Source organism: Salvelinus namaycush, chromosome 14 (genome assembly GCF_016432855.1).
Source record: "Salvelinus namaycush isolate Seneca chromosome 14, SaNama_1.0, whole genome shotgun sequence".
Taxonomy (NCBI): domain Eukaryota; kingdom Metazoa; phylum Chordata; class Actinopteri; order Salmoniformes; family Salmonidae; genus Salvelinus; species Salvelinus namaycush.
This window is the reverse complement of record NC_052320.1, coordinates 18,429,961-18,452,903: the sequence shown is the minus strand read 5'-3', so window position 1 is coordinate 18,452,903 and position 22,943 is coordinate 18,429,961. Positions and strand designations below refer to the sequence as shown.

The window sequence follows — 22,943 nt, the reverse complement described above, 5'->3', positions numbered from 1 at the left end:
CGAGCGAATGTGGAGGGATTAATTCCTACCCTCTCTTCCGCTCAAATAACTAATCTGTCGTAGTCAGTAGTTGAGAGATTTAAGGTTGTGCTTAGGCAATGATGAAACTAAGATGGCGTCTAACACGGATAGGATGAACGGGGGATAGCGAAATTGGTCACAAATTGATTTGATGGGGACGTAATTCTCACAGTCACTCGTTGTACAAGCAAACGAGTCTTTGAAGTGGATAATCTTTACACTTCTACATCAATAGAACTGGGTCTATGGGGGAAGCGAGGCTGAAAACGGCCAACTTTACGTGAGCTAACTGGACCTAGCTTGCTAGCTAACGTTAGCTAGCTAACCAACGACAGCTAGCTAAACAACAACATAGTAAGGAGGATAGTCTCAGGAGAAGGAAGTGTCTACGGGATTGTCCGCAATCTTTTGATATAAAATTAACCAATTCACCTCTGGCTTGGGACACGTCCAAAACAGAAGTAACCAATATGTCAAGTTAAACTTCCACGCCAATTTGCAGTGATATCCGAGACCGGAGGTGCTGCCTGGGGTGGGCTGAAAAGTGGAGGCCATAACGACCGTTCGCTTCAGCCACCCTAATCGTGACCCAGTGCTGGACAATAGACTTTCAAGACACCTTAACGGCCCATTATTGGTGACATCTGAATCCATTATTTCGTCTTTGACCACGCTGAACGTGTCAGGAAGAGTTGCTGTCCAAGTACCAGCTATCTAATATGATGTAAGTCTATATAGGTAGTCTAATAACGTTAGATATACATCTTACTAACTAGTTAAACTGCTAAAAATCCTAAACTCCTTGGGATTTTCCTATCTCGTCACCAAGGACCTATGTATGTGCCAAATGGCCCATATTTTGTTGTTTGACAATGACAACATTAATTTGTTTCCTAACTTGGATGGATTGCTTCCATTTTAGTAATTTAGCCTTAACTCCTGTGACGTCTGTATGTTGAGGTTAGGGACTTTACAATTTGAGAATCTACCCCAACATTTGAGTACTAAGCTTCCTCAAATGTCTATCATTATTTTCTATTGACAGGAAATGTAGGAGGCCTTCCCAGATAACATACCTCAGTTCTTGTGAAATCAATTGTAGTAAACAAAACACATCCCAGACTGTAGGACTTTAACTTTTTCATATCACCATTATTTGTTAGTAAGTGTGTTATTTTCTATTGATGACCGAACACCAATTTGACCTCTTGATGCATCTTATGAGACGTATCCATGACACGAATGGCACCATGTAAGAAGTGCTTTATTTGTTGTGGCTGTAACGTAGGGGGAGGGGTGACCAGTTACATAGAACTCCTCCCCCATATTGGGTTAACAACAGGTTTGGGTTTTTGATGTCATAGTTTTAGACAGGCAGCCCAATTCTGGTCTTTTTGTCACTAATTGGTCTTTTGACCAATCAGATCAGCTCTGAAAAAGTTACATGAAAATATCTGTTGTGATTGGTCAAAATACCAATTAGTGGGAAAAATAATTGGACTGCATGTCTAAATGCAGTTTTACTAGATTATATGATGTTCTGTTTATGGAACTGTACTTATGAACTTTTTAATAACGGGTAATCCCAAGGGGAAAAGACCATGTGATTGTTTGACCCTTAGCCTAATTTTGAACTTGTCTCAACATGTTTCTTGTCCCCTATTGACTGGATTGGAAGTTACAAAAATATATTTTTATGATAGATTTTAATGTTTACAAATATTACATAAGCAATCTTAGATTTGGGTGATGGGGTAAAGCGTAATTCAGAGCCCACAGACGCAGGGAGTCTGGCGGCACATTGTGACACAGCTACACGGCTCTGAGACCACCGTCTGTGGGAAATGCATAGCCCAACTGCACACCTTCCCAAAATCCCCAACAAACTTGTCTCTGCGTACGCGTCCTCTAATCATTTGAATGTGGTGACAGATGGAGAAATTCCTTGAACCACGCAGAGAATTCCAAAAGTAGGAAAACCAACCATCCAATTTTCTAGAACACTGCTGTGCTGTCGCGTACGCGCTTTGGACTCTGATTAGCACTTAAGACAGTTGCTAAGTAAGTTGCTTCACTGTGTGTTGACTTGACATGCTGATTCTTGGCCTTACCTGTTGCCAGGGCGATGGAGGGGGAAGACTTTGTGCCGCCTCCTGAGTGCCCAGTGTTCGAGCCGTCATGGGAGGAGTTTCAGGATCCCCTGGGCTATATTGCCAAGATCCGTCCAATTGCAGAGAAGTCTGGAATCTGCAAGATTCGTCCTCCTGCTGTAAGTGTTTACTGATACGCATCTATCATTTAACCCATTGAAACCTGTAGAGTTGAATGCGGTTGTTTTCCTCCAACCGTAACCAATATGATGTAGTCTCACTGTTATTTGTGTCCACCACACAACAAAAGTAATGTCTTCTTTCTCTCTTACAAGCTGAGCAAACGCTTGAGATTGCAGGAGACAGAATGTTTGATGTTAACACTTGTCAGACATTGATCAAAGGGTTCCCTTTCCCCTACAGGACTGGCAGCCACCCTTTGCTGTGGAGGTGGATAGCTTCCGCTTCACACCCCGTATACAGAGACTCAATGAGCTAGAGGTTTGTCTCTCTCCATCCTTTGTTGTATCACTGAATGGTTGAGTCTTGATATTGAATAACTGTTCTAGAAGTCACTTGTTCTGGTTGACTCAAAGATTAAATTTTTGTTTTCACTCCATCTAATCATATTAACTCCTGACCCCCCTCTTCTCAGGCGGAGACCCGAGTCAAGCTGAACTACTTGGACCGGATTGCCAAGTTCTGGGAGATCCAGGGATCCTCCCTCAAGATCCCAAACATCGAGAGGCGTATCTTGGACCTTTTCAGCCTGTCCAAGGTGCTGGAGCTGACTGACTCATGTCATTTCTCAATAAACCCCCTGTTGCATGTCTTACTTCAGTATAACCAAAAAAAAGACAGATTCTTTTCAAAATTGTGATCTTACTATTGCGAACACACTCCAACTGTACTTAAGCCAGTAAAACTGAGCTGACTGTACACTTACTTTATTATTTTGTGCTGTAGGTTGTGACAGAGGAGGGAGGGTTTGATATAGTCAGTAAGGAGCGGCGTTGGGCTCGTGTGGCCCAGAAGCTTGGCTACCCAACTGGCAGGAACATTGGCTCCCTCCTGCGCTCACACTACGAGAGGATTGTCTACCCCTTTGAGGTGTTTCATGCTGGGGCCAGCCTGCCGGTAATGCTACACTCACCCACTTTGCTCCTGCTCTTTTGCGCTTACACAAGCGATCTATCAACTTATGATCTATCAAATAGAATTTGACATGCATTGACCTACATGACTTCCATTCATTATTTGTTAAGCCAGTTGCGCTGTTAATAAATGGTGTCCATCCATAGTCATGAATGTGGAACAGGGTTTAACCCCAGGATTTGTCTGTGTAGCAGACTAAGCCAAAGCTATATGATGGAGAAGAGGTGGATAGAGAATACAAGCCCCACTCCATCCCCCTACGCCAGTCTGTCCAGCCTTCCAAGATGAGCAGCTACGGACGCCGAGCCAATCGCCTCCAGCCAGACGTGAGTTACGGGCACACAGTCCACAATGACTTAATATATTCCCTTTTAACACTGTCAACCTTTGTGTGTGCTATTTAAAATCTTTTTTCACAGATCTTAACAGAAGTTGGTTATTTTTTACCCATTGCCATGATCGTGTTGATCATTCATGTAAGCACACATTCCACCACTGAATAATCAACAACCATAATCTATAAATAGCCAAATCTATTCATTGGTTGATGTGCTGCCTTCTGAGAACTGGAAGTGAAAAAAAAATAGTGCTCTACTCTGGTTATTACAGAGCTGTCAGTGTAATACCTTGGGGAGAACAACACCTGCCATTAACACAAATCATGTTACATTCGTAGATGTTATTATCTATGTAGACTATCAGTGATGGAATTTGTTAGTACTTGAATTGTAGTCATGGAGATAAACTTGTTTCATACGCCCATATAATCATGTACACTAAACAAAAATATAAACGCAACATGTAAGTGTTGGTCCCATGTTTATTGAGCTGAAATAAAAGATCCCAGACATTTTCCATATGCACAAAAAGCTTATTTCTCTCAAATTGTGTGCACATTTATTTACATCTGTTAGTGAGCATTTCTCCTTTGCCAAGATAATCCACCGGACAGGTGTGGCATATCAAGAAGCTGATTAAACAGCATGGTCATTACACAGGTGCACCTTCTGCTGGGGGCAATAAAAGGCCACTCTAAAATGTGCGGTTTTGTCACAACACAATGCCACAGGTGTCAAGTTTGGAGGGATTATGCAATGGCATGCTAACTGCACGAATGTCCACCAGAGCTTTTTCCAGATAATTGAATGTTCAGTTCTCTACCATAAGCCGTCTCCAAATTCATTTTTAGAGAATTTTGCAGTACATCCAACTGGCCTCACAACCGCAGACCCTGTGTATAGCGTTGTGTGGGTGCGTGTTTTGAACAGAGTGCCCCTTGGTGGGGTTATGGAATGGGCAGGCATAAACTATGGACAGCGAACACAATTGCGTTTTATCGCGAGATCCTGTTGCCCATTTTTTTTAAGGTATCTGACCAACGGATGCATATCTGTATTCCCAATCATGTGAAATCCATAAAATAAGGCCCGATAAATGTATTGTTGCATTTGTATTTTTGTTCAGTATAATTATACCTGTCTCTTCTTTTGGCAATAAACACCTCACTTTTCATTTTGCAGATACTTTTTTTGTGTGTGTGTGGAGACACACCTTCAAATCAGTGGATTCTACTATTTCAGCCACAAAACCGTTGCTGACCGGTGTATAAAATCAAGCACACAGCCATGCAATCTCCATAAACAAACATTGCCATTTGAATGACCTTACTCAAAAGCTCAGTGACTTTCAACGTGGCATTGTCATAGGGGGGCATCTTTCCAAAAAGTCAGTTTGTCAAATATCTGCCCTGCTAGAGCTGCCCCGGTCAACTGTAAGTGCTGTTATTGTGAAGTGGAAACGTCTAGGAGCAACAACAGCTCAACCTCGAAGTGGAAGCCGCACAAGCTCACAGAACAGAACCATCGAGTGCTGAAGCACATAGCGTGTAAAAAATTGTCAGTCCACTCACTACAGCGTTCCAAACTGCCTCTGGAAGCAACATCATCACAATAACTGTTTGTCGGGAGCTTCATGAAATGGGTTTCCATGGCCGAGCAGCCGCACACAAGCCTAAGATCACCATGCTCAATGCCAAGCGTCGGCTTGAGTGGTGTAAAGCACGCCGCCTTGGACTCTGGAGCAGCGGAAACGCGTTCTCTGGAGGGATGAATCACGCTTCACCATCTGGTAGTTTGACGGGCGAATCTGGGTTTGGCGGATGCCAGAAGAACACTACCTGCCCCAATGCATAGGGCCAACCGAAAAGTTTGGTGGGGGAGAAATAATGGTCCGGGGCTGTTTTTTCATGGTTCGGGCTAGGCGAAGGGAAATCTTAACGATACAGCGTACAGTGACATTCTAGACGAATCTGTGCTTCCAACTTTGTGGCAACAGTTTGGGGAAGTCTCTTTCCTGTTTCAGCATGACAATGCTTGCGTGCACAAAGTAAGGTCCATACAAAACCGATTTGTTGAGATTGGTGTGGAAGAACTTGACTGGCAGAGCCCTGACCTCAATCCCATCGAACACTTTGGGATGAATTGGGACACCGACTCCAAACCAGGCCTAATCGCCCAACATCAGTGCCAGACCTCTCTAATGCTCTTCTGGCTGAATGGAAGCCCTCGCTGCAATGTTCCATCTAGTGGAAAGCCTTCCCAGAAGAGTGGAGGCTGTTATAGCAGCAAAGGGGGGACCAACTCCATATTACAAGCAGGTGTCCACATACCTTTGGTCATGTAGTGTATGTTATTGTCGTATTCATAACATAATCTATTTTAAATGTCAATAGGCCAAATTAGTCATTAATACAAATGAATTTAATCTGTGTTCCAGCTCTTCCACTCCTTCACTATTACAGTGAAACCTTTTGTCCAGGAAATTGTCTAGAATTTGTTGCCTAATAGTTTTTTGGTAAATTTCCACTATTTTCCTTCCTTCTATAACATTTCTGAATATTATTCAGTTCCTTTGGCTTTGATGCCTCATGATTTCAGCATAGCTCTGTTCAACTAGAGTGTGATTTTGCTGTGATCTGATAGGGGTGTCTCTGGACTGACTAAATGATCGAGAGTCTGGGTTGAGGTCAGTGATAAAGTAGTCTACAGTACTACTGCCAAGAGATGAGCTATAGGTGTACCTACCATACTAGTCACCTCGAAGCCTACCATTGACAATCGACTAGGGGACTACTATGGTGTCCGGCAAAGCTGCAGTAGTTATGACCCGTTTTTGTTGGTTATGTTGTTGTAGTTGTGCCTAGGGGGGCATATGGGGGAGGGAATGCTGTCAACTCCAGGTGGGTGTTTGTCTCCCTGTGTGCTGAGGGTGTCAGGTTCTTGTCCAGTTCTAGGCATTTAGGTTGCCACAGACTAGTACATGTCCTTAAGCCTGGAAATTGTTGATCTCCCCCTCTAGGTTGGAGAAGCTGTCATTGTTAAAGTATGGGGATTCTATAAGGGTAGCACACGAGGACATTTGTCTCTGAGATAATTTCCTCATTAATTTTTAGCCAGATGTAAAATGTTCCTGTTTTGACTAATTTAATAGTGGGGTAGGTCTGCTCTATACCTGTCTCTCTTTCTCCTGTCTCTGTTTGTTGCCCCCCCCCCCCCCCCCCCACTGGTTGTTAATTTTGTCACACCTACCATTGAACATTGTAGCTACCTGTATTTATCCTGTACTTGTTTTCATTTGCTGCTCTAATTATTGAACTCCGTGTGCTGTGCGTTCTGAGTGCTCAGTTATATACAGATCAAAAAGTGCTTGTGACGTTATCAATACAAGCACAACTATATTTGGCTAGCACATTGTTGTCCCACACCTAGGCCTATATATTTGATGTATCCATCTCTCTCCATATGCCTTTTTTCCACTCTACCCTGTTCCCTTCAATTACATTTTTTTTCTCCTCAGCTCCTCTTTTTCCTCCTCCTGTCTCAGTCCATTGTTGCTGTTGTCTCCCCATGCAGGGTCCAGAGGATTCTGCCTCCCACCCTCTCACTACTGGCTCTCAACACATCTCTCCATCGGTACTGTCTCTCTTGAGTGCAATGTGCCTGCCCGCTCTCGCTCCTTCCTGGCTCTCTTCTCGCCCCATCTCTCTAGCTGGCTCTGTTTCTTTAGAAACAAACCCCTCTGTCTCTCGACCTTAATTTTGTGCCAGGCGCCCTTTGCTCTCCCTTTATAACTATTAACAAACGTCACCATTCATTAGCCTGGCATCAAGCTTTATCTGTGTTTAGCCCTTATTCCACTCACACACCCACTCAGACTGTTTGTTCCTGGCAACAGCCTGTGTAAATGCATCAGCATTAAGCGGTCTCACCTGTCCTTGTTTGTGAAATCAGTGTTGATCTTTCTCTCGATCTCTTGCTCTCTCTCGCTCTCATTTGTACTTTTCTTGGGTGGCTTTACTGCTAGGTCTCTGTGCATCATTGCGTTGCTGTTGACTGTTTACGCTTTCATTCTCCGGTCTGCTGCAGTGCTATTGTGACTGCATGTGTTCTATTAGAGTGCACAACTCAGTTAAAAACCGGTAGGTTGTGTTTGGCAAGAACCCTGTTAGACAGTTTAATTTGGTAGTAAGTCAAATATTTGGAATATGCAAAAGAAGCTTTTTACATTCATGCCCTCAAGCATTGCCCCTTCAGAAGTTAGAAACACAATTTTACAGATTTAGGATCTGAGGCCGAGGACACCTCACAACCGTTTTGTTGGTGTTTATTATTTTAAAATGTTCATTCAACCACTGTTTAGCTCAGTTAAAACTTGTATGTTGGTTCCCCAAATTAGTTTCCTTTGTTGCTAAGTGTGTGTAGGTGTGTTTGTTGCTTTTGCTATAACAGAGTGGTGGGTCTTTACCTTTGTTTAATAACTCTCATTTGTCACAGATGTACTGGGAGTGTTTCTACTCTCTTAGCCAGTCCTCTCCTCTAGTACTTAATTTGCTGATATTCTCCCTCATCCTCACTCTCTCCTCATTCCTTGACCCTTCTGCTTCTCCATTCCGTCTCAGTATAGTTGAGTGTATTGGAGTTGCTACCTCCACATCTCTTTACTGACCTTTAACCTCTGTCCCCTAGCCTGACCCCACGGAGGAGGACATAGAGAAGAACCCTGAGCTGAAGAAACTACAGATCTATGGGGCAGGGCCTAAGATGATGGGGCTAGGACTGGTTCCCAGGAATAAGAGCATCCCCAAGAAAGGTAAAACAACTCACCCCCCTCCCTCACCACTGGGTGTGTCTGAAAAAAGTAGAATACGGTGCAATTTCAGATGCAGTCTCTTATCAAGTCAGTCTGTGTTGAATGCTGGGTAAGGTTACTGCTGGTCTCCTTCCAGAAGAGCTGCCTCAGACTGTGACTGTCCGTGATGCAGTTGCTGCTGTCCAGGACAAGGAGGAACCAGGAGAGGTCAAAGAGGGAGACTCCAGCACAGCCACCCCCACGCCACCGCCTCCTTCTGATGTCAAGAATAAAGTGAAAAAAGAGGAAGATGATGATGGTGGAGACAGACATGACGAAAAGGACCAAGACGACCCTAACGGTGATGGGCCCTGCACCAAGATGACCATGAGGTTGAGACGTAACCTCAGCAACCCCCAGTTTGTAAGTGGCCTAGCTTCAATTCACCCTTATGGGCCGGTTGCCCAGAAACGGATTAAGACTAATACTGTACTAAGGAGCGTGATCACTGGAGATTCTGTGTCTGGGAATCCAGCCCTCTATTATCTGATCCTAAATCAGATGTTATAGATAATCTAATCATAAGGATGGAAATTTAAATGGAAAAACAAAGATCGTTGAACACTACACGGGGTGAGTGTGGCGAGGGGGGGGGGTTTACCACTCAATATTAGGAAGGTGTTCTTAATGTTTGGTATACTCACTGTATATGCGCCCAATAATTTAATGGATAAAACATTTAAATTTACTATTCCGTTAGTTAGCAACTTTCCAACAACTGGGTGTACGTCAATTCATGCTTTTTACTGTCAATTTAAATGGAGAACTTAAATTCCATCTCACTAATCTGTTCTGTTTTCTGATAAGGTGGATTCGTTTGTGTGTCGGATGTGTGGCCGTGGCGACGAGGATGAGAAGCTCCTGCTGTGTGACGGTTGTGACGACAACTACCACACCTTCTGTCTGCTGCCCCCCCTCACTGAAGCCCCGAAGGGCAACTGGCGCTGCCCCAAATGTGTGGCTGAGGTGAGAGAGAGTCATGGAGACCCACAGCATCCTGTTGTGTCAAACAAACATAATTCTATGTGGGTGCAGCCAGCCACAGTCTATTTTAACCTGGGGAGTCAGTTGCTAGGTTTCCATCCAATTTGCGACAGATTTTTATGTGAATATTTTAAAATCTGCATACAAAAATATCCCCACCAGAGGTGTTTCCTTCAGGCTGACTTCGTTGTAAATAAAAGGCTGTGTGTGATGACGTAGTGCACATAAACACTTTTGTGCGTATATTTTATGTACTTGCGTTTTCCACTCTACCGATAGTTTTGTCTCAAACTGTTGCGATAAATGGCGAACTTGCACAATCTGTTTTTTGTGTGCATGCTGTTTAGACAAGTTTGCTGATAAAGTGGAGACTGGGCAGGTTAGGTTATATGAAGATATGAATAAGATCATTTTTATTTGTTAATTGGCTGCTAAGCACCAGTCACTAGCGCACAAATGAAGACTATTGATTTTAGGACCACACGACATGACATTTCTTGACTGTAAATGTACCTACATTTACCATGGTTATTCTATTGGCAATTGCGCAAGAAATCATTTTCACCACAATTCGTCACATAATTAATTTAAGACACAATCCCACTATGTCGAACGAACAAACAGTAATTTATAAAATTGTAACACAAAATCAAACACAGGCTTGAAGTTTATATAACGGGTGGGTCTAATCCTGGACACTGATTGGTTAAAACCGCATTCCATCCGGTGTCTATTCCACAAGTTACCACCGGCTAAATCTTAAGTTGAAATGCCTTTTTACTCTGTTCCATCTCACTGCTCAGTCCACTGTCTCATCAGCCAGAACATTTATAAACTTAATCTTCAGTATAAAAGCATCTAGACATTCTCCCATTTTTTTTTTTTAGGATTTATCCAAGTAAATGTCACTAGAAAACAGCTTATGCAAATGCAGCTACTTTGTTGTTATTCTGGCTGCACTGTTTGACGTGACGAAGTTAGCTGTAGTTGGCCAGCTAGCAGGCAAGGGATAGAATGTTGCCAGCCAGTATGACAATACAAAATTTAGAACGAACGACTGGGTCGCATCCATAGATGCAGAACAAAAAGATTGAACGACTGGGCCGTGTCTCTGGCAACCGAATGACCAGCCGGCTTGGGTAGCAACCCTAGATTTGTGTCGGGACTATATCTTGTGGAATGATGAAATAGTATTAATTAAATGAATCAAAATAATGTTTTTAATTAAAAATATGTTTATCATTATTTAATATGTTGGTAACCCGTTGTAAAAAAGTCATAATGCCCTTTTTGCTGGTGTTTTGGAGGATATACTGACACGTGCCAATATATCCTTCAAACACTGGCTTCGAGGGCATTATCACTTAAGTAAACCAGTTAGGAAAATCACTGGGAATAAACTTAGCATTATATTCATCTGTATTTATGGTAATTATTTTCTTTGCCTCTGTCCAATCCATCTCTTCAATGCCCTCATGTCTGCCTCTCCTCTACTTCCCTGTAGGAGTGTAAAAGACCAGCGGAGGCCTTCGGTTTTGAGCAGGCTACCAGAGAATACACCCTGCAGAGTTTTGGGGAGATGGCAGACACATACAAAGCAGACTACTTCAATATGCCTGTCCATGTACGTAGCCCTGTACAAACCTAAAAGACAAATGCTTTACTCTGATGTGGACAGAAACTGTTATTCATTTTGATCAATCGGTTGAGTTTTTATCTTGTTAGTAACAACCTTGGTGTGTGAAGATGGTTCCTACAGAGCTGGTGGAGAAAGAGTTCTGGCGCTTGGTCAGTAGCATAGAGGAGGATGTGACAGTGGAGTATGGAGCCGACATCCACTCTAAAGAGTTTGGCAGTGGATTCCCCATGAACAATGGCAAGAAGAACCTCTCACAAGAGGAAGCGGTAACTAGCTACTAAACAATCTTCCTTTCTGTCTCTTAATTCAACTGCTCATCTCACTCCTGTAGGTCTTCATATGCCAGTTTCCCTACATGGTTCTGTTTCCCCTAATTGAGGGATTTACAAAGTTATTTACTATTACTTCATGAAACACTATATACAGTTCCTCTAAACCATGGGTGTCAAACTCTGGCCCGCGGGCCAAATTTGGCCCGCGGGGTAATTATATTTGGCCCGCGAGACAATACCAAATTACTACTAGAGCTGGCCCGCCGGTATTATACAGCGCATTCACCGCTAATACTACGAATCCCATAATGCTCTGCTGTTGTTTTCGCGCGCCAATCAGGACAGGACCCAGAAACGCCCTCTCCTCTGTGACAGTAGTCATAGCAACATAGACGCTACCACTGTCAGCGCGCTATCCCTTCCCAAAAATGGCGAAAAGAAAGGCAGAAAACAGGAGCTTTCTGGACAAGTGGGAGGCAGAATATCTGTTTACATATGTAAAAGACATACCTGTTTGTCTTGTTTGTGGAGTCAACGTGGCTGTAAGTAAGGAGTACAACATTAGACGACACTATGAAACGAAACACCATGACAAATACAAGGACCTGGACATGACTCAAAGGAGCCAGAAAGTAGAGGAGATGAAAAGAAGTTTGGTTTCACAACAGAATATGTTCAAAAAAGCCACATCACAAAGTGAGGCTGCTGTAAAGGCTAGTTATATAGTGGCAGCAGAGATCGCAAAATCAGCCCGGCCCTTTAATGAGGGAGAGTTCGTGAAAAAGTGCATGATGAATCTCTACCGCCGTGTTCCCATGCGCACAGTTTGCTGAAAAACTCAGTGTTCTCGCCGCTGAGTTTAGCCGGCGATTTGCCGACTTCGATGTCCAGAAATGTAGGTTTGAACTGCTTAGTAATCCCTTCGCAGTTGATGTGGAAAATGCACCAACCAACATCCAAATGGAGCTGATTGAACTCCAGTGCAACGACACGCTGAAGTCAAAGTATGATGCTGTGGGCGCCGCACAGTTTCCACGGTTCATCCCTGACACAATGCCTCAGCTCCGCACCCAAGCTGCTCAGATGCTCTCCATGTTCGGCAGCACTTATCTATGCGAGCAACTTTTCTCCTCGATGAAGATGACCAAAACAACTCACAGGAGACGTCTGACTGATGAACACCTTCGCTCGATACTGAGGATTTCTTCAGCTCAGAGCCTGAGCCCAGACATTGATGAACTAGCATCCAAGAAGAGATGCCAGGTATCTGGCTTGGGCACATCAGATTAGATCAGTGTGCAATAATTAAAGTTTTCTTTGTGCACTTTTTCTTGCTACAAGGCATGGGCTTGAATGGTTGATTGATTTATTATCATTTTATTTGTAAAATTATTAGCCAGTGGAAAAAGTTTATTTTGGTATTTAAATCAGAAGGCTGCAAATAGAAAAGAGGCATACGATTTTTATTTATTTAATAAATGAATGCCATTGATGTGTTTTTTCATTTGAAATTCGATTTTGCATGTCTCCACTATTAAATTATATATTGTATGGTAATAAGCGATGCTTGTTCCATATTCAATGTTAAAGCAAAACTTGTTTGGGTCCATATTAAAAGGTTCATTTGTTCAATGTTGGCCCGCGACTTTGTTCAGGTTTTACATTTTGGCCCACTGGGTATTTGAGTTTGACACCCCTGCTCTAAACCATTACCTGTACATTAACCTCTTCTTGTCCTCTGTCTGCAGGATTATGCCCGCAGCGGCTGGAACCTGAATGTGATGCCGGTGCTGGAGCAGTCGGTGCTGTGCCACATCAACGCCGATATCTCTGGTATGAAGGTGCCCTGGCTGTACGTGGGCATGGTCTTCTCAGCCTTCTGCTGGCACATCGAAGACCACTGGAGCTACTCCATCAACTACCTGCACTGGTAAATAGGACACTAACTACCACACACTACAGGACATGTTATTAACAAGAAATTAATAGGCAGTTCATCTGTAGATGGTTGAGATTGTCCTTTTATGTCCACTATCTTTATACAACATTCTAGATGTACTGACTGATAGATATGGTTAGTGTGACTAAAGCTGTTCCCTTCTCTGCCCCCTCTCCTCCTGCAGGGGTGAGCCTAAGACGTGGTACGGGGTTCCCTCTGTAGCAGCAGAACGGTTAGAGGAGGTGATGAAGAAGCTTACCCCAGAGCTGTTTGAGTCCCAGCCTGACCTCCTCCACCAGCTGGTTACTATTATGAACCCCAACATCCTCATGTCTCACGGGGTCCCGGTGAGTAATGACACATGTACACATCACACACATCTTCATATTCTAGTGATGATCGATAATACTGAGAGAACTGTCCATGCTGATAACCTCCTTTCCATTTGATTGACAGGTTGTACGCACCAACCAGTGTGCTGGCGAGTTTGTCATCACGTTCCCCAGGGCTTACCACAGCGGCTTCAATCAGGGATATAATTTTGCTGAAGCCGTGAACTTCTGCACTGCAGATTGGGTATGCCTCTATTCCAATGGGTGTTTTTATGTAGTGTTTTCAAAATTCTTAATTTCCCTTTCCCTGGTTTTCTCTTTCTCCCTCTGTTTCCCTCTGTCTGTTTCTCTCCCTTCCCTCCCCCAGCTGCCTGCAGGGCGCTCCTGTATCGAGCACTACCGTCGTCTGCGGCGGTACTGTGTTTTCTCTCACGAGGAGCTGACCTGTAAGATGGCCGCCTGCCCTGAGAAGCTGGACCTCAACCTGGCTGCTGCCACGCACAGAGAGATGTTCATCATCGTCCAGGAGGAGAGGAAGCTACGCAAGGGCCTGCTGGAGAGGGTGAGACTAATAATCTAGAAGTTGAGCGTGTGAAAGACAGGACTATCTGTGGTTTGGTCACTGACTTCAGCAGTCAGTAATTGACTGGTTTGTGGGGGCAATTTGATTGTTGTGGTTTCTTGCGTAATATTGTCTGTTTGGTTGATGAGTTTCTCAAATGTTGGTGTTTGTTGTGGTATTTTGCATAGTACTGACTGTCATCTTGTATACAGTGTTGCTCTTGCATGTGTCGTGGTTTCCTAAAGCCCTGTGTGCCGTGGTCTTTCAGGGCATCACAGAGGCAGAGAGGGAGGCGTTCGAGCTGCTGCCTGATGACGAGAGGCAGTGTGATAATTGCAAGACGACCTGCTTCCTGTCTGCCCTGGCCTGTTCCAACTGCCCTGAACGCCTCGTCTGTCTCTACCACACACAGGACCTCTGTAGCTGCCCCACAGACAAGCTCTACCTCAGGTACTACTGACCTACTGTCTCTGTGTGAGTCTCTCTTTCTCTCCATGTTTCGTTTGTTTACCAGTAGCGCCTCACCTGTCTCTTCCTCCTCCCTACCAGGTACAGGTACACTCTGGATGAGCTGTTTGCCATGTTACATCGGCTCAAAGTGCGAGCCGAGGTGTTTGATTCCTGGGCCAACAGAGTGAAAGAAGCTCTGGAGCAGGAAGAGGGCAACAAGATAGGTGGGAAATGCCATAGACACAACCCATAAGATAGGAAGGTAGAACACACTGTTCTAGAATTGTGTGAGTTAGATGGGTGAAAATAACAAATGTTCCAAACTGACTGTGTTTTAACTCTAGGCATCACAGACCTGGAGGTCCTGAAGGCAGAGGCAGCAGAGAAGAAGTTCCCTGACAACGAGCTGCTCCAGAGACTCAACACCGTCCTCACTGACACACAGAACTGTCAGCAGACAAGCACTGAACTTCTCAACAAGACACAGACCAGGTAACACACTCACATGACCTAAATCATATCTAACACTGCCATACCCACAACTGCATTGAACTGCTCAGTGACACACTTACAGTAACACACACTGTTGTGTATGTGTTTGCAGGAGGATGACGCTGGCAGACCTGAAGGCTCTAGTGGAGAAGATGGAGAACCTGCCATGTGTGATGAGCCAGCTGGAGGAAGTACAGGTCAGTATCCACCAGCTGGATCTGAGCCACTAGAGGAAACCAGTAAACATGCTGTAGCTGGAACGTTGTTAATGTCCACACCGCTCTTCCTTCCCTACTTCCTTTCATTCCTTTTTTGATTCCCTCTCTCTCAGGCGGTCCTGCGTACAATAGAAGAGTTCCAGACTCAGTCCCGGGCTCTAGTGAGCGACAGGGACTGGCGGCGAGACTCCGCTCCCCCAGAACAACTGCAGGCCCTGTTGGAGCAGGGGGCTGGCCTGCCGGTCGATACCCCAGAGTGTGAGCTCCTCAAGGGGCTGCAGGAGCAGGGCCGCTGGCTGAGCGAGGTGCGGAAGACCCTGGGGCCCGAGGGTGGTGAGATGACCCTGGCGGTCCTCAGGAACTTGATGGAGGTGGGCTGCAATGTGCCCCAGAGCGTCTCGGTGGAAACAGCCATGGCAGAGCTTCAGGAGCTCCTGACTATAGCAGAACGATGGGAGGAGAAGGCCCAGATCTGTCTGGAGCAACGGTGAGGAACACATGACTCATACTGAATCTCTCTTTCTCTCTATCTCCTCACTGTCTCACTCAATCGGTCACTTTTTCTTTCTCTCATCTCTCACTTACACACTCAAGTTCTCAGGTTGTCTGCTCTTCCTAATGTCCCCTCTCTCTCCCGGTGTGATTGCAGGCAGAAGCACCCTCTGTCCACCCTGGAGGCCATAGTAAACGAGGCCCAGCTCATCCCAGTCAAGCTGCCCAACATCCTGTCTCTCCAGGGCTGTCTGAGCCGAGCCAAGGCCTGGGTCACTGACCTGGAGGAGATCCAGGCAAGTAGAACCAACTCCTGCTGTCTATTATAACCTTATAACCACGTTCAATAGGCAAACGTTGTGCAATGTCGCAGATAGAAAATGCATAAATACAGTGGATGTGAATGTAAATGTCAGAGGCATGTTTGATCAACATAATACATGTGAATGTTCTACAATGTTGTGCCCTGCTGAATGTAACCCTGCTGAATGGGGCGGCAAGGTAGCCTAGTGGTTAGAGCGTTGGGCTAGTAACCGAAAGGTTGCAAGTTCAAATCCCCGAGCTGACAAGGTACAAATCTGTCGTTCTGCCCCTGAACAAGGCAGTTAACCCACTGTTCTTAGGCCGTCATTGAAAATAAGAATTTGTTCTTAACTGACTTGCCTAGTTAAATAAAGGTTAAATGTAAGTCGCTCTGGATAAGAGCGTCTGCTAAATGACTTAAATGTAAATGTAAATGTAACCCTGGCTTGTTCTCCATTAACCTCCCCTTCTCTTCCTCTCCCGTGTGTGTACTGTAGAATGGGGAGCACTACCCGTGTCTGGATGATCTGGAGGGCCTGGTGGCGATAGGGAGAGACCTCCCTGTCAGGATGGAGGAGCTGTTGCAGCTGGAGCTGCAGGTAGCCAGCGCCCACTCCTGGAGAGACAAGGCCTCCAAGACCTTCCTGAAGAAGAGCAGCCAGCACAGCCTGCTACAGGTCAGAGAGGCCAGGGGTGGAGTGTGTGTGAGCCTTTTTAGTTCTTTATCTACAGTGGTTAAAAGATTGGTATTTGCCGCACATGTAAATCACTAACACTTCAGGGAACACCAGAAAGAGTGAGAGACTGACTGTGAATTGGGTGCATGTGAATATTGTTAGTGTTAGCCCTTATTTTAATTTGTCTGTGAACGTGTGGGTCTTACTAACAGCATCATCACATCTTTTTCTTGCTGCAGGTGTTGTGTCCGTGTGTGGAGAAACGTAAGGAGAGGGGAGAAGAGACGGATCCATTAGATGACCCAGATACCAACACTCTGGGCCTCTCTGCTCAGGACCTGAGAGACCCTGGTGCCATTGTGAGTCTGTATAGAGTCTGGCCTAGTCAGACATTATGGCTGTCAAGTTCTAGTGTGTTATTTACCAGTGTCCAATGTTCCCTTTAAGCTGCACACAGGCGCGCAGCATCCCAGGACTGCCGCGCAGAAGTAATATTAGCCTGCGCAAAGAAGCACGAGATGAACTTCAACTTTCTAGAGTTCTTCCCCTTAGTTAACACTATCAGCGTTTCCTTTTACTGTGGGAATTGTGATCGAATCAACATTAGCCACTTTCAATGCGACATATCGAAACAAAACGAACTATGCAAGGCTTAGTATGTCAAATTTAGTAAGGCAGAACCCATGAGAGTAGGATTTTATTGCATTGACAGGCACGATTCAGCCCTCTACACAGACCTGTTTGGCATAACTAATCAGAGCTGCAGTAGGACTATATGCAACTAGACCCTTGTTATATATGGATCTGAGCCAACTGGACTGTGTTTACAGGATGAGCGGTCGTGAGTAGATGTGCTTGTTTTGAGATCAAAGCGAGAGCTGCATGTGTGCACATTTGTTCATATCCTTTGCTAGTTAGTGCGTTATTAGCCCAGTTATAGTTTTGTAGTCAGCAATAGGGGAATGGTTGCTTCCTACAGGAGCACAGCACGTGTACATTTCTAGACATCTTTGAAAAGCCAGTACGGTAAAGAGCTTCTTTTTTTTTCCAAGGGGGAAGTGTTGTATTTAGCCAATAGGCAGAGGGTAGTATAATTTGTCTTGTTCTCTGTAATAATGGTATGGGAATATTAATGCAGTTTATTTTGTAAAATGGTTTCTTGCATCAAGCAACACATTTTCAGTCACCTCCTTGTCTGAAGGACAAGTGGATAAACAAGTTAATGTCAAGCCCTAAATGTTTTTTTTCAAGTCTCATGGAATGTAGGCCTACATTGAATACCAGACATTGGCTGCTACTGTAGGCAGAATGATAGAACAGCTATTTCCATGTTAAAATGTTATGCTATACATTGTTTTTGATGGTAGGTCACTGGCAGGCCTACATTATGATCAAATAGCCACAGTAGCCTACTCAACCACTGTCTGAAACTGTAACTTAAAGTGGATACAACCTCAGTGTTTACTGTAAACACGCGTGGAAGTTGCACATAATTTTCACAATTTTGAGGGAACATTGCCGGTGTCAGTATGTCATAACCAAATTCAAACAACTTGATTTGTCAACAGTTTCTGTTAGGGTTACAACGGGGCCTCAGACTTATACAAACAACAGGCAGAGACGACAAGAAATGAGACAATGACTTAAAAGTACAGGGCAGTGCATAATCCGTGTCTGTCCCTCTAGGTGATGGCGTTTAAAGAGGGAGAGCACCAGGAGAAAGAGGCTCTGCTGAGGCTCCAGAAGGTCAACCTGTCTAAACCAGGTGTGGAGAAGAAGGCTGAGAAAGAGATCAAGACAGAGCGGGAGGACAAGGAGAATGGAGGTGGGAGGTGGGGGGAGGACCCCATGGAGCTAGACACAGCCCTCCACTCTGAGAACTGTGGAAAGGAGAACGGGGACAGTAACCACACAACGACAGGCAGCAGCACCCCTCCTCAGTCAGTGTGTGTGTGTGGCCGGGCGCCACGCCCCCCTCTGCTGCGCTGCCACCTGTGTAAAGACTGGTTCCACGGTGGGTGTGTCCCATTCCCCTCCCTCCTGCCCTCCTCCTCAGGGCTCCCCACCAACCCCCTCTGCTGGTGGGACTGGGACTCACGCTTCCTGTGCCCGCGGTGCCAGCGCTCGCGGCGCCCGCGTCTGGAGACCATACTGGCCCTGCTGGTGGCGCTCCAGAGGCTGCCCGTCCGTCTGCCAGAGGGAGAGGCTCTGCAGTGTCTCACAGAGAGGGCCATCACCTGGCAGGGGCGTGCCAAGGAGGCACTGGACACCCCTGAGATACAGGGGGCACTAGAGAGGCTGCAGGAGCTTAAACAGAACCAGCCTCACAAGGAGGGAGAGGAGGAAGAGGATGGGAAGAAAGGGAACTGTGAGTCGGTGATAGTGCTATCAGATTCAGAGGGAGGAGAAGGAGATGGAGTGATAGACCTCACAGAGGAGAACTCTCCCAAGAAGACCCTAAAGAAAGAGATGAATGGCGGCATGCAGACTGGATGTGAAAACGGCGTAAGCAAGAAAGTAAAGTCTCACCACAATGTTACAGGTTAGTAGACAACATTTTAACTCCAGTCCATGATGTAACTTTTTCCCTGTCTGAATGTACCCCTTTACTGTAGACACTTACCATGTATCCCTCTGTACCTCCACCCAGGTGTGGGCTCTCTGCTACCGCTGGTCCCATCACTAAAAGGCCCGGTGATAGAGCTGTCCCTGACCACCAGGACCCAGCTAGAGGAGTTACAGCTAGAGGGAGACCTGCTGGAGGTGTCTCTGGACCAGACCAGCACCATCCACAGAGTCCTGCAGGCTGCTTTAGAGCCACACAGACACACACTCAGAACACTCATACTGGTGAGAGACTAGGAAACCTCTAGCTTTAGCAGTGTATGCTGTATTAGCTTAACTCCTATGGTGGTGTTGAAATTTACAATTTAGTAATAGTTAGTAGCTCAATTACTTTAAAACACTGAAGTGTTGGAAGATACGTGTGTGTGGACACCCCTTCACATTAGTGGAATGGCCTTACTGAAGAGCTCAGTGGCTTTCAACGTGACACCGTCATAGGATGCCACCATTCCAACAAGTCATTTTGTAAAATGTCTGCCCGTCAACTGTAAGTGCTGTTATTGTGAAGTGGAAACGTCTAGGAGCAACAACGGCTCAGCTGCGAAGTGGTAGGTCACACAAGCTCACAGAACGTGATCGCTCAAGCCCGTAGCACACACAAATCGTCTGTCCTCGATTGCAACACCGTTCCAAACTGCCTCTGGAAGCAACGTCACCACAAGAACTGTTCGCTTCATGAAATGGGTTTCCGTGGCCGAGCAGCCGCACACAAGCCTAAGATCACCATGCTCAATGCCAAGCGTCGGCTTGAGTGGTGTAAAGCTCGCCACCATTGGACTCTGGAGCAGTGGAAACGTGTTCCCTGGAGTGATGAATCACGCTTCACCATCTGGCAGTCCGACTGGGTTTGGCGGATGCCAGGAGAATGCTACCTGCCCCAATGCATAGTGCCAACTGTAAAGTTTAGAGGAGGAATAATGGTCTGGGGCGGTTTTTCATGGTTCGGACGAAGGGAAGGAAAAGCTTAATGATACAGCGTATCATTATAGACGATTCTGTGCTTCCGACTTTGTGGCAACAGTTTGGGGAAGGCCCTTTCCTGTTTCAGCATGACAATGCCCCCATGCACAAAGCGATGTCCATACAGAAATGGTTTGTTGAAATTGGTGTGGAAGAACTTGACTGGCCTGCACAGAGCCCTGACCTCAACTCCATCAAACACCTTTGGGATTAATTGGAACGCCGACTGTGGGCCAGGCCTAATCGCCCAACATCAGTGCCCGACCTCACTATTGGCTCTTGTGGCTAAATGGAAGCAAGTTCCAACATTAGTGGAAAGCCTTCCCAGAAGAGTGGAGGCTGTTATAGCAGCAAATGGGGGACCAACTCTATATTAATGCTCATGATTTTGGAATGAGATGTTCGACGAACAGGTATCCACATACTTTTGGTCATGTAGTGTATCATGTTTTTGTCCTGACCCCTGTCCTTAGATTGAGCTCCAGGAGCAGAAGGGAGTGGGCCGTGTGGGGCGGGCTAAAGACTCCAAGAGGAAGAGGAAGAGCCAGAGGGGCGTCACAGGGGTGGAGGGAACACCCCGGTCCCAGGACGCCTCGGAGTGCAAGAAGACCTGTCCCCTCAACCACACACCCCCTCACATACCCATCCAGACACACCCCGAGGTAACTGACCTCCTCACTTTTTGTTTTCTTCTTTTTGTTTATATTCTGTTAGGCCCACCTCAATTTTGTTAAAGAAATGTAGACATTAGTTACAATACCTGTTTTAAAAAAGGTTAACCAGTTTAACTCATGCTTCTCTCACTTTCTCTCATTCCCTCTCACTCAGATCTTGTGATATGGTTATGGATGCAACTCTGGAGTAAAGAATGGTCAAACGTTTGGAGAGAGATAGAATGGACAGATTCTGGGCCGAAAGACATTGTCAAACTGTGGAAAGAAATGCAGGCCGCTCCCCGGCCTACCCCCTCTCTATACAGCTCCCCTGCCTACTGCCCCCCCCCCCCTCCCTCTATACAGCTAACCTGCCTACCCCCCCTCTATACAGCTCCCCTGCCTACTGCCCCCCCCCCCCCCCTCTATACAGCTCCCCCGCCTATCACATTCAAACACTAACACTGATTCTCTTTCTGAGATCCTACATCTAGATTCTACACTCCTCTGTCTCATTCTCCATCCCCCTTGAACATACCAGCACATTCCTCTCTTCTGCCCTGTACTTTACACCCCCTCCCTCTTTCTCTCTATCTACCTCCCTCCTCCCTGTGAAAGTGTTTTGGAGTGTGTGAGCTGGCAATGTCATAGGAGAGCAGTTATCTTGGTCTTAATTAGGGCTCCAGTTCTCTGAGGTCAGTCTGTTACTCAGTCAGTCAATATGCTATGTGTTCTCAGCTATATTAAATGCTAGTTTGACACAAGCCTGTCGAACACACAGACAGACAAGGAGGTCCAGTTGTTGACCCGACTGAAGAGGAATGAATTATTTCATGATCCATTTTTCTTGGTGTTTTGGACATGAAGCTAACTTAAAGCTGAAGTTCAGTTCATTGGAAGGTTGTGAATGACATTGTATCCTAGGTGACAATGGTCACCATGGTAACACTTGTATTTTTTTGTATTGGTTCTTGTTTAAGGCTGGGCTGTTGGAGGGGACTTTGCATTTTCAATAAAGCCCATTTTGGATATTTTGGGAAGTGTGAAAAACAGGCTGTTTTTGGTGCTACTTTCCCAAAATAGGTATCTGTACCTCTCTCACAATCTATCTCTCTCTGTCACCACTGACTCTTTCATTTGTTTTCATTCTATGATTCCCCCCTCAGACTAATTATTTGATTCTCTGTCCTGTTTTTCAGTCTGCTCATCAACTTTCTTCCCTCCCAAACAAAAGTAACACTTCACTTTAACTCTATCACAATTTACTTTGTCTCTGGGTTCAAGTTATTATTATTATTATTGGTATTGATATTGCAGACACGGAGTGGTCGAGTTTGTGTATAAACTTTTCATTTCAATGTTACCTTTTTGTTTTTCACTCTTGTTAGAAAATAAAGGTTTAGAATTGTTTTAGGAATCTTTTGACTCTTGTCCTTTCCGTTCAATTATTTGACAGCATATTGAAAAATATTTCTACTGCTGAATGGATCAGTACACCCTTTGTGTTGCATGAACGTGAAGTTAAACCACAGGGGTAGTCGTGGGGGTCCTGGGCTCCTGACTTCTCCCTTGAGATCATTTTGAGTGTGTTACTGTATTGCAGTGTGACAGAAACAACGCAAACAATTCAAAGGATAAAATCACTTAACAATTTATATAGAAAAGCTTTTATTGTAAAACGCTTATAGACTAGACATCACAGTATACTGAACAAACAGGGCCACAGTTTTCTAGTCTAAGAATTGAACAAGTGAAGAACATGTCACATTATCACATCCACAATTTCACACTAAGAAGTCTATTTTAAGTTGTTCCTTTTTACATTTATAGTCAACATGCAAGTAACTAAATGTCAAAGAACCACTTACCACTCCTCATTGTTCTGTCATACT

The 22,943-nt window shown here is 45.1% G+C and overlaps 1 protein-coding gene across 9 annotated transcripts; it reads left to right on the top strand.

The window, feature by feature from the left end:
• Positions 1-96: 96 nt before the first annotated feature.
• Positions 97-22,468, top strand: LOC120059223 (lysine-specific demethylase 5C-like). 9 transcript variants are annotated; one of them, XM_039008109.1, is made up of 28 exons: positions 97-745; positions 2,143-2,290; positions 2,535-2,612; positions 2,767-2,889; positions 3,078-3,248; positions 3,458-3,592; positions 7,178-7,237; positions 8,291-8,414; positions 8,554-8,816; positions 9,261-9,419; positions 10,942-11,061; positions 11,184-11,342; positions 13,097-13,278; positions 13,472-13,634; positions 13,744-13,863; positions 13,987-14,181; positions 14,450-14,631; positions 14,731-14,855; positions 14,976-15,123; positions 15,236-15,320; positions 15,455-15,828; positions 15,991-16,129; positions 16,634-16,813; positions 17,053-17,172; positions 18,500-19,355; positions 19,464-19,663; positions 20,872-21,060; positions 21,227-22,468. In XM_039008109.1, exons 1-28 carry the CDS (start codon positions 741-743, stop codon positions 21,233-21,235), a joined length of 4,812 nt encoding a protein of 1,603 aa, XP_038864037.1. In that variant the 5' UTR covers positions 97-740; the 3' UTR covers positions 21,236-22,468. The 9 variants fall into 9 exon arrangements, with proteins under 9 accessions (XP_038864037.1, XP_038864036.1, XP_038864039.1 ...); XM_039008108.1 differs by having other exon boundaries at positions 8,551-8,816; XM_039008111.1 differs by lacking the exon at positions 7,178-7,237 and having other exon boundaries at positions 3,461-3,592; positions 8,551-8,816.
• Positions 22,469-22,943: the final 475 nt, after the last annotated feature.

Coding starts and splice junctions, on each gene's coding strand:
- LOC120059223 (XM_039008102.1), top strand. Junction 2,890..3,077: donor ACCTTTTCAGCCTGTCCAAG/GTGCTGGAGCTG, acceptor TTTGTGCTGTAG/GTTGTGACAGAGGAGGGAGG. Junction 16,814..17,052: donor GCCAGCACAGCCTGCTACAG/GTCAGAGAGGCC, acceptor TTCTTGCTGCAG/GTGTTGTGTCCGTGTGTGGA.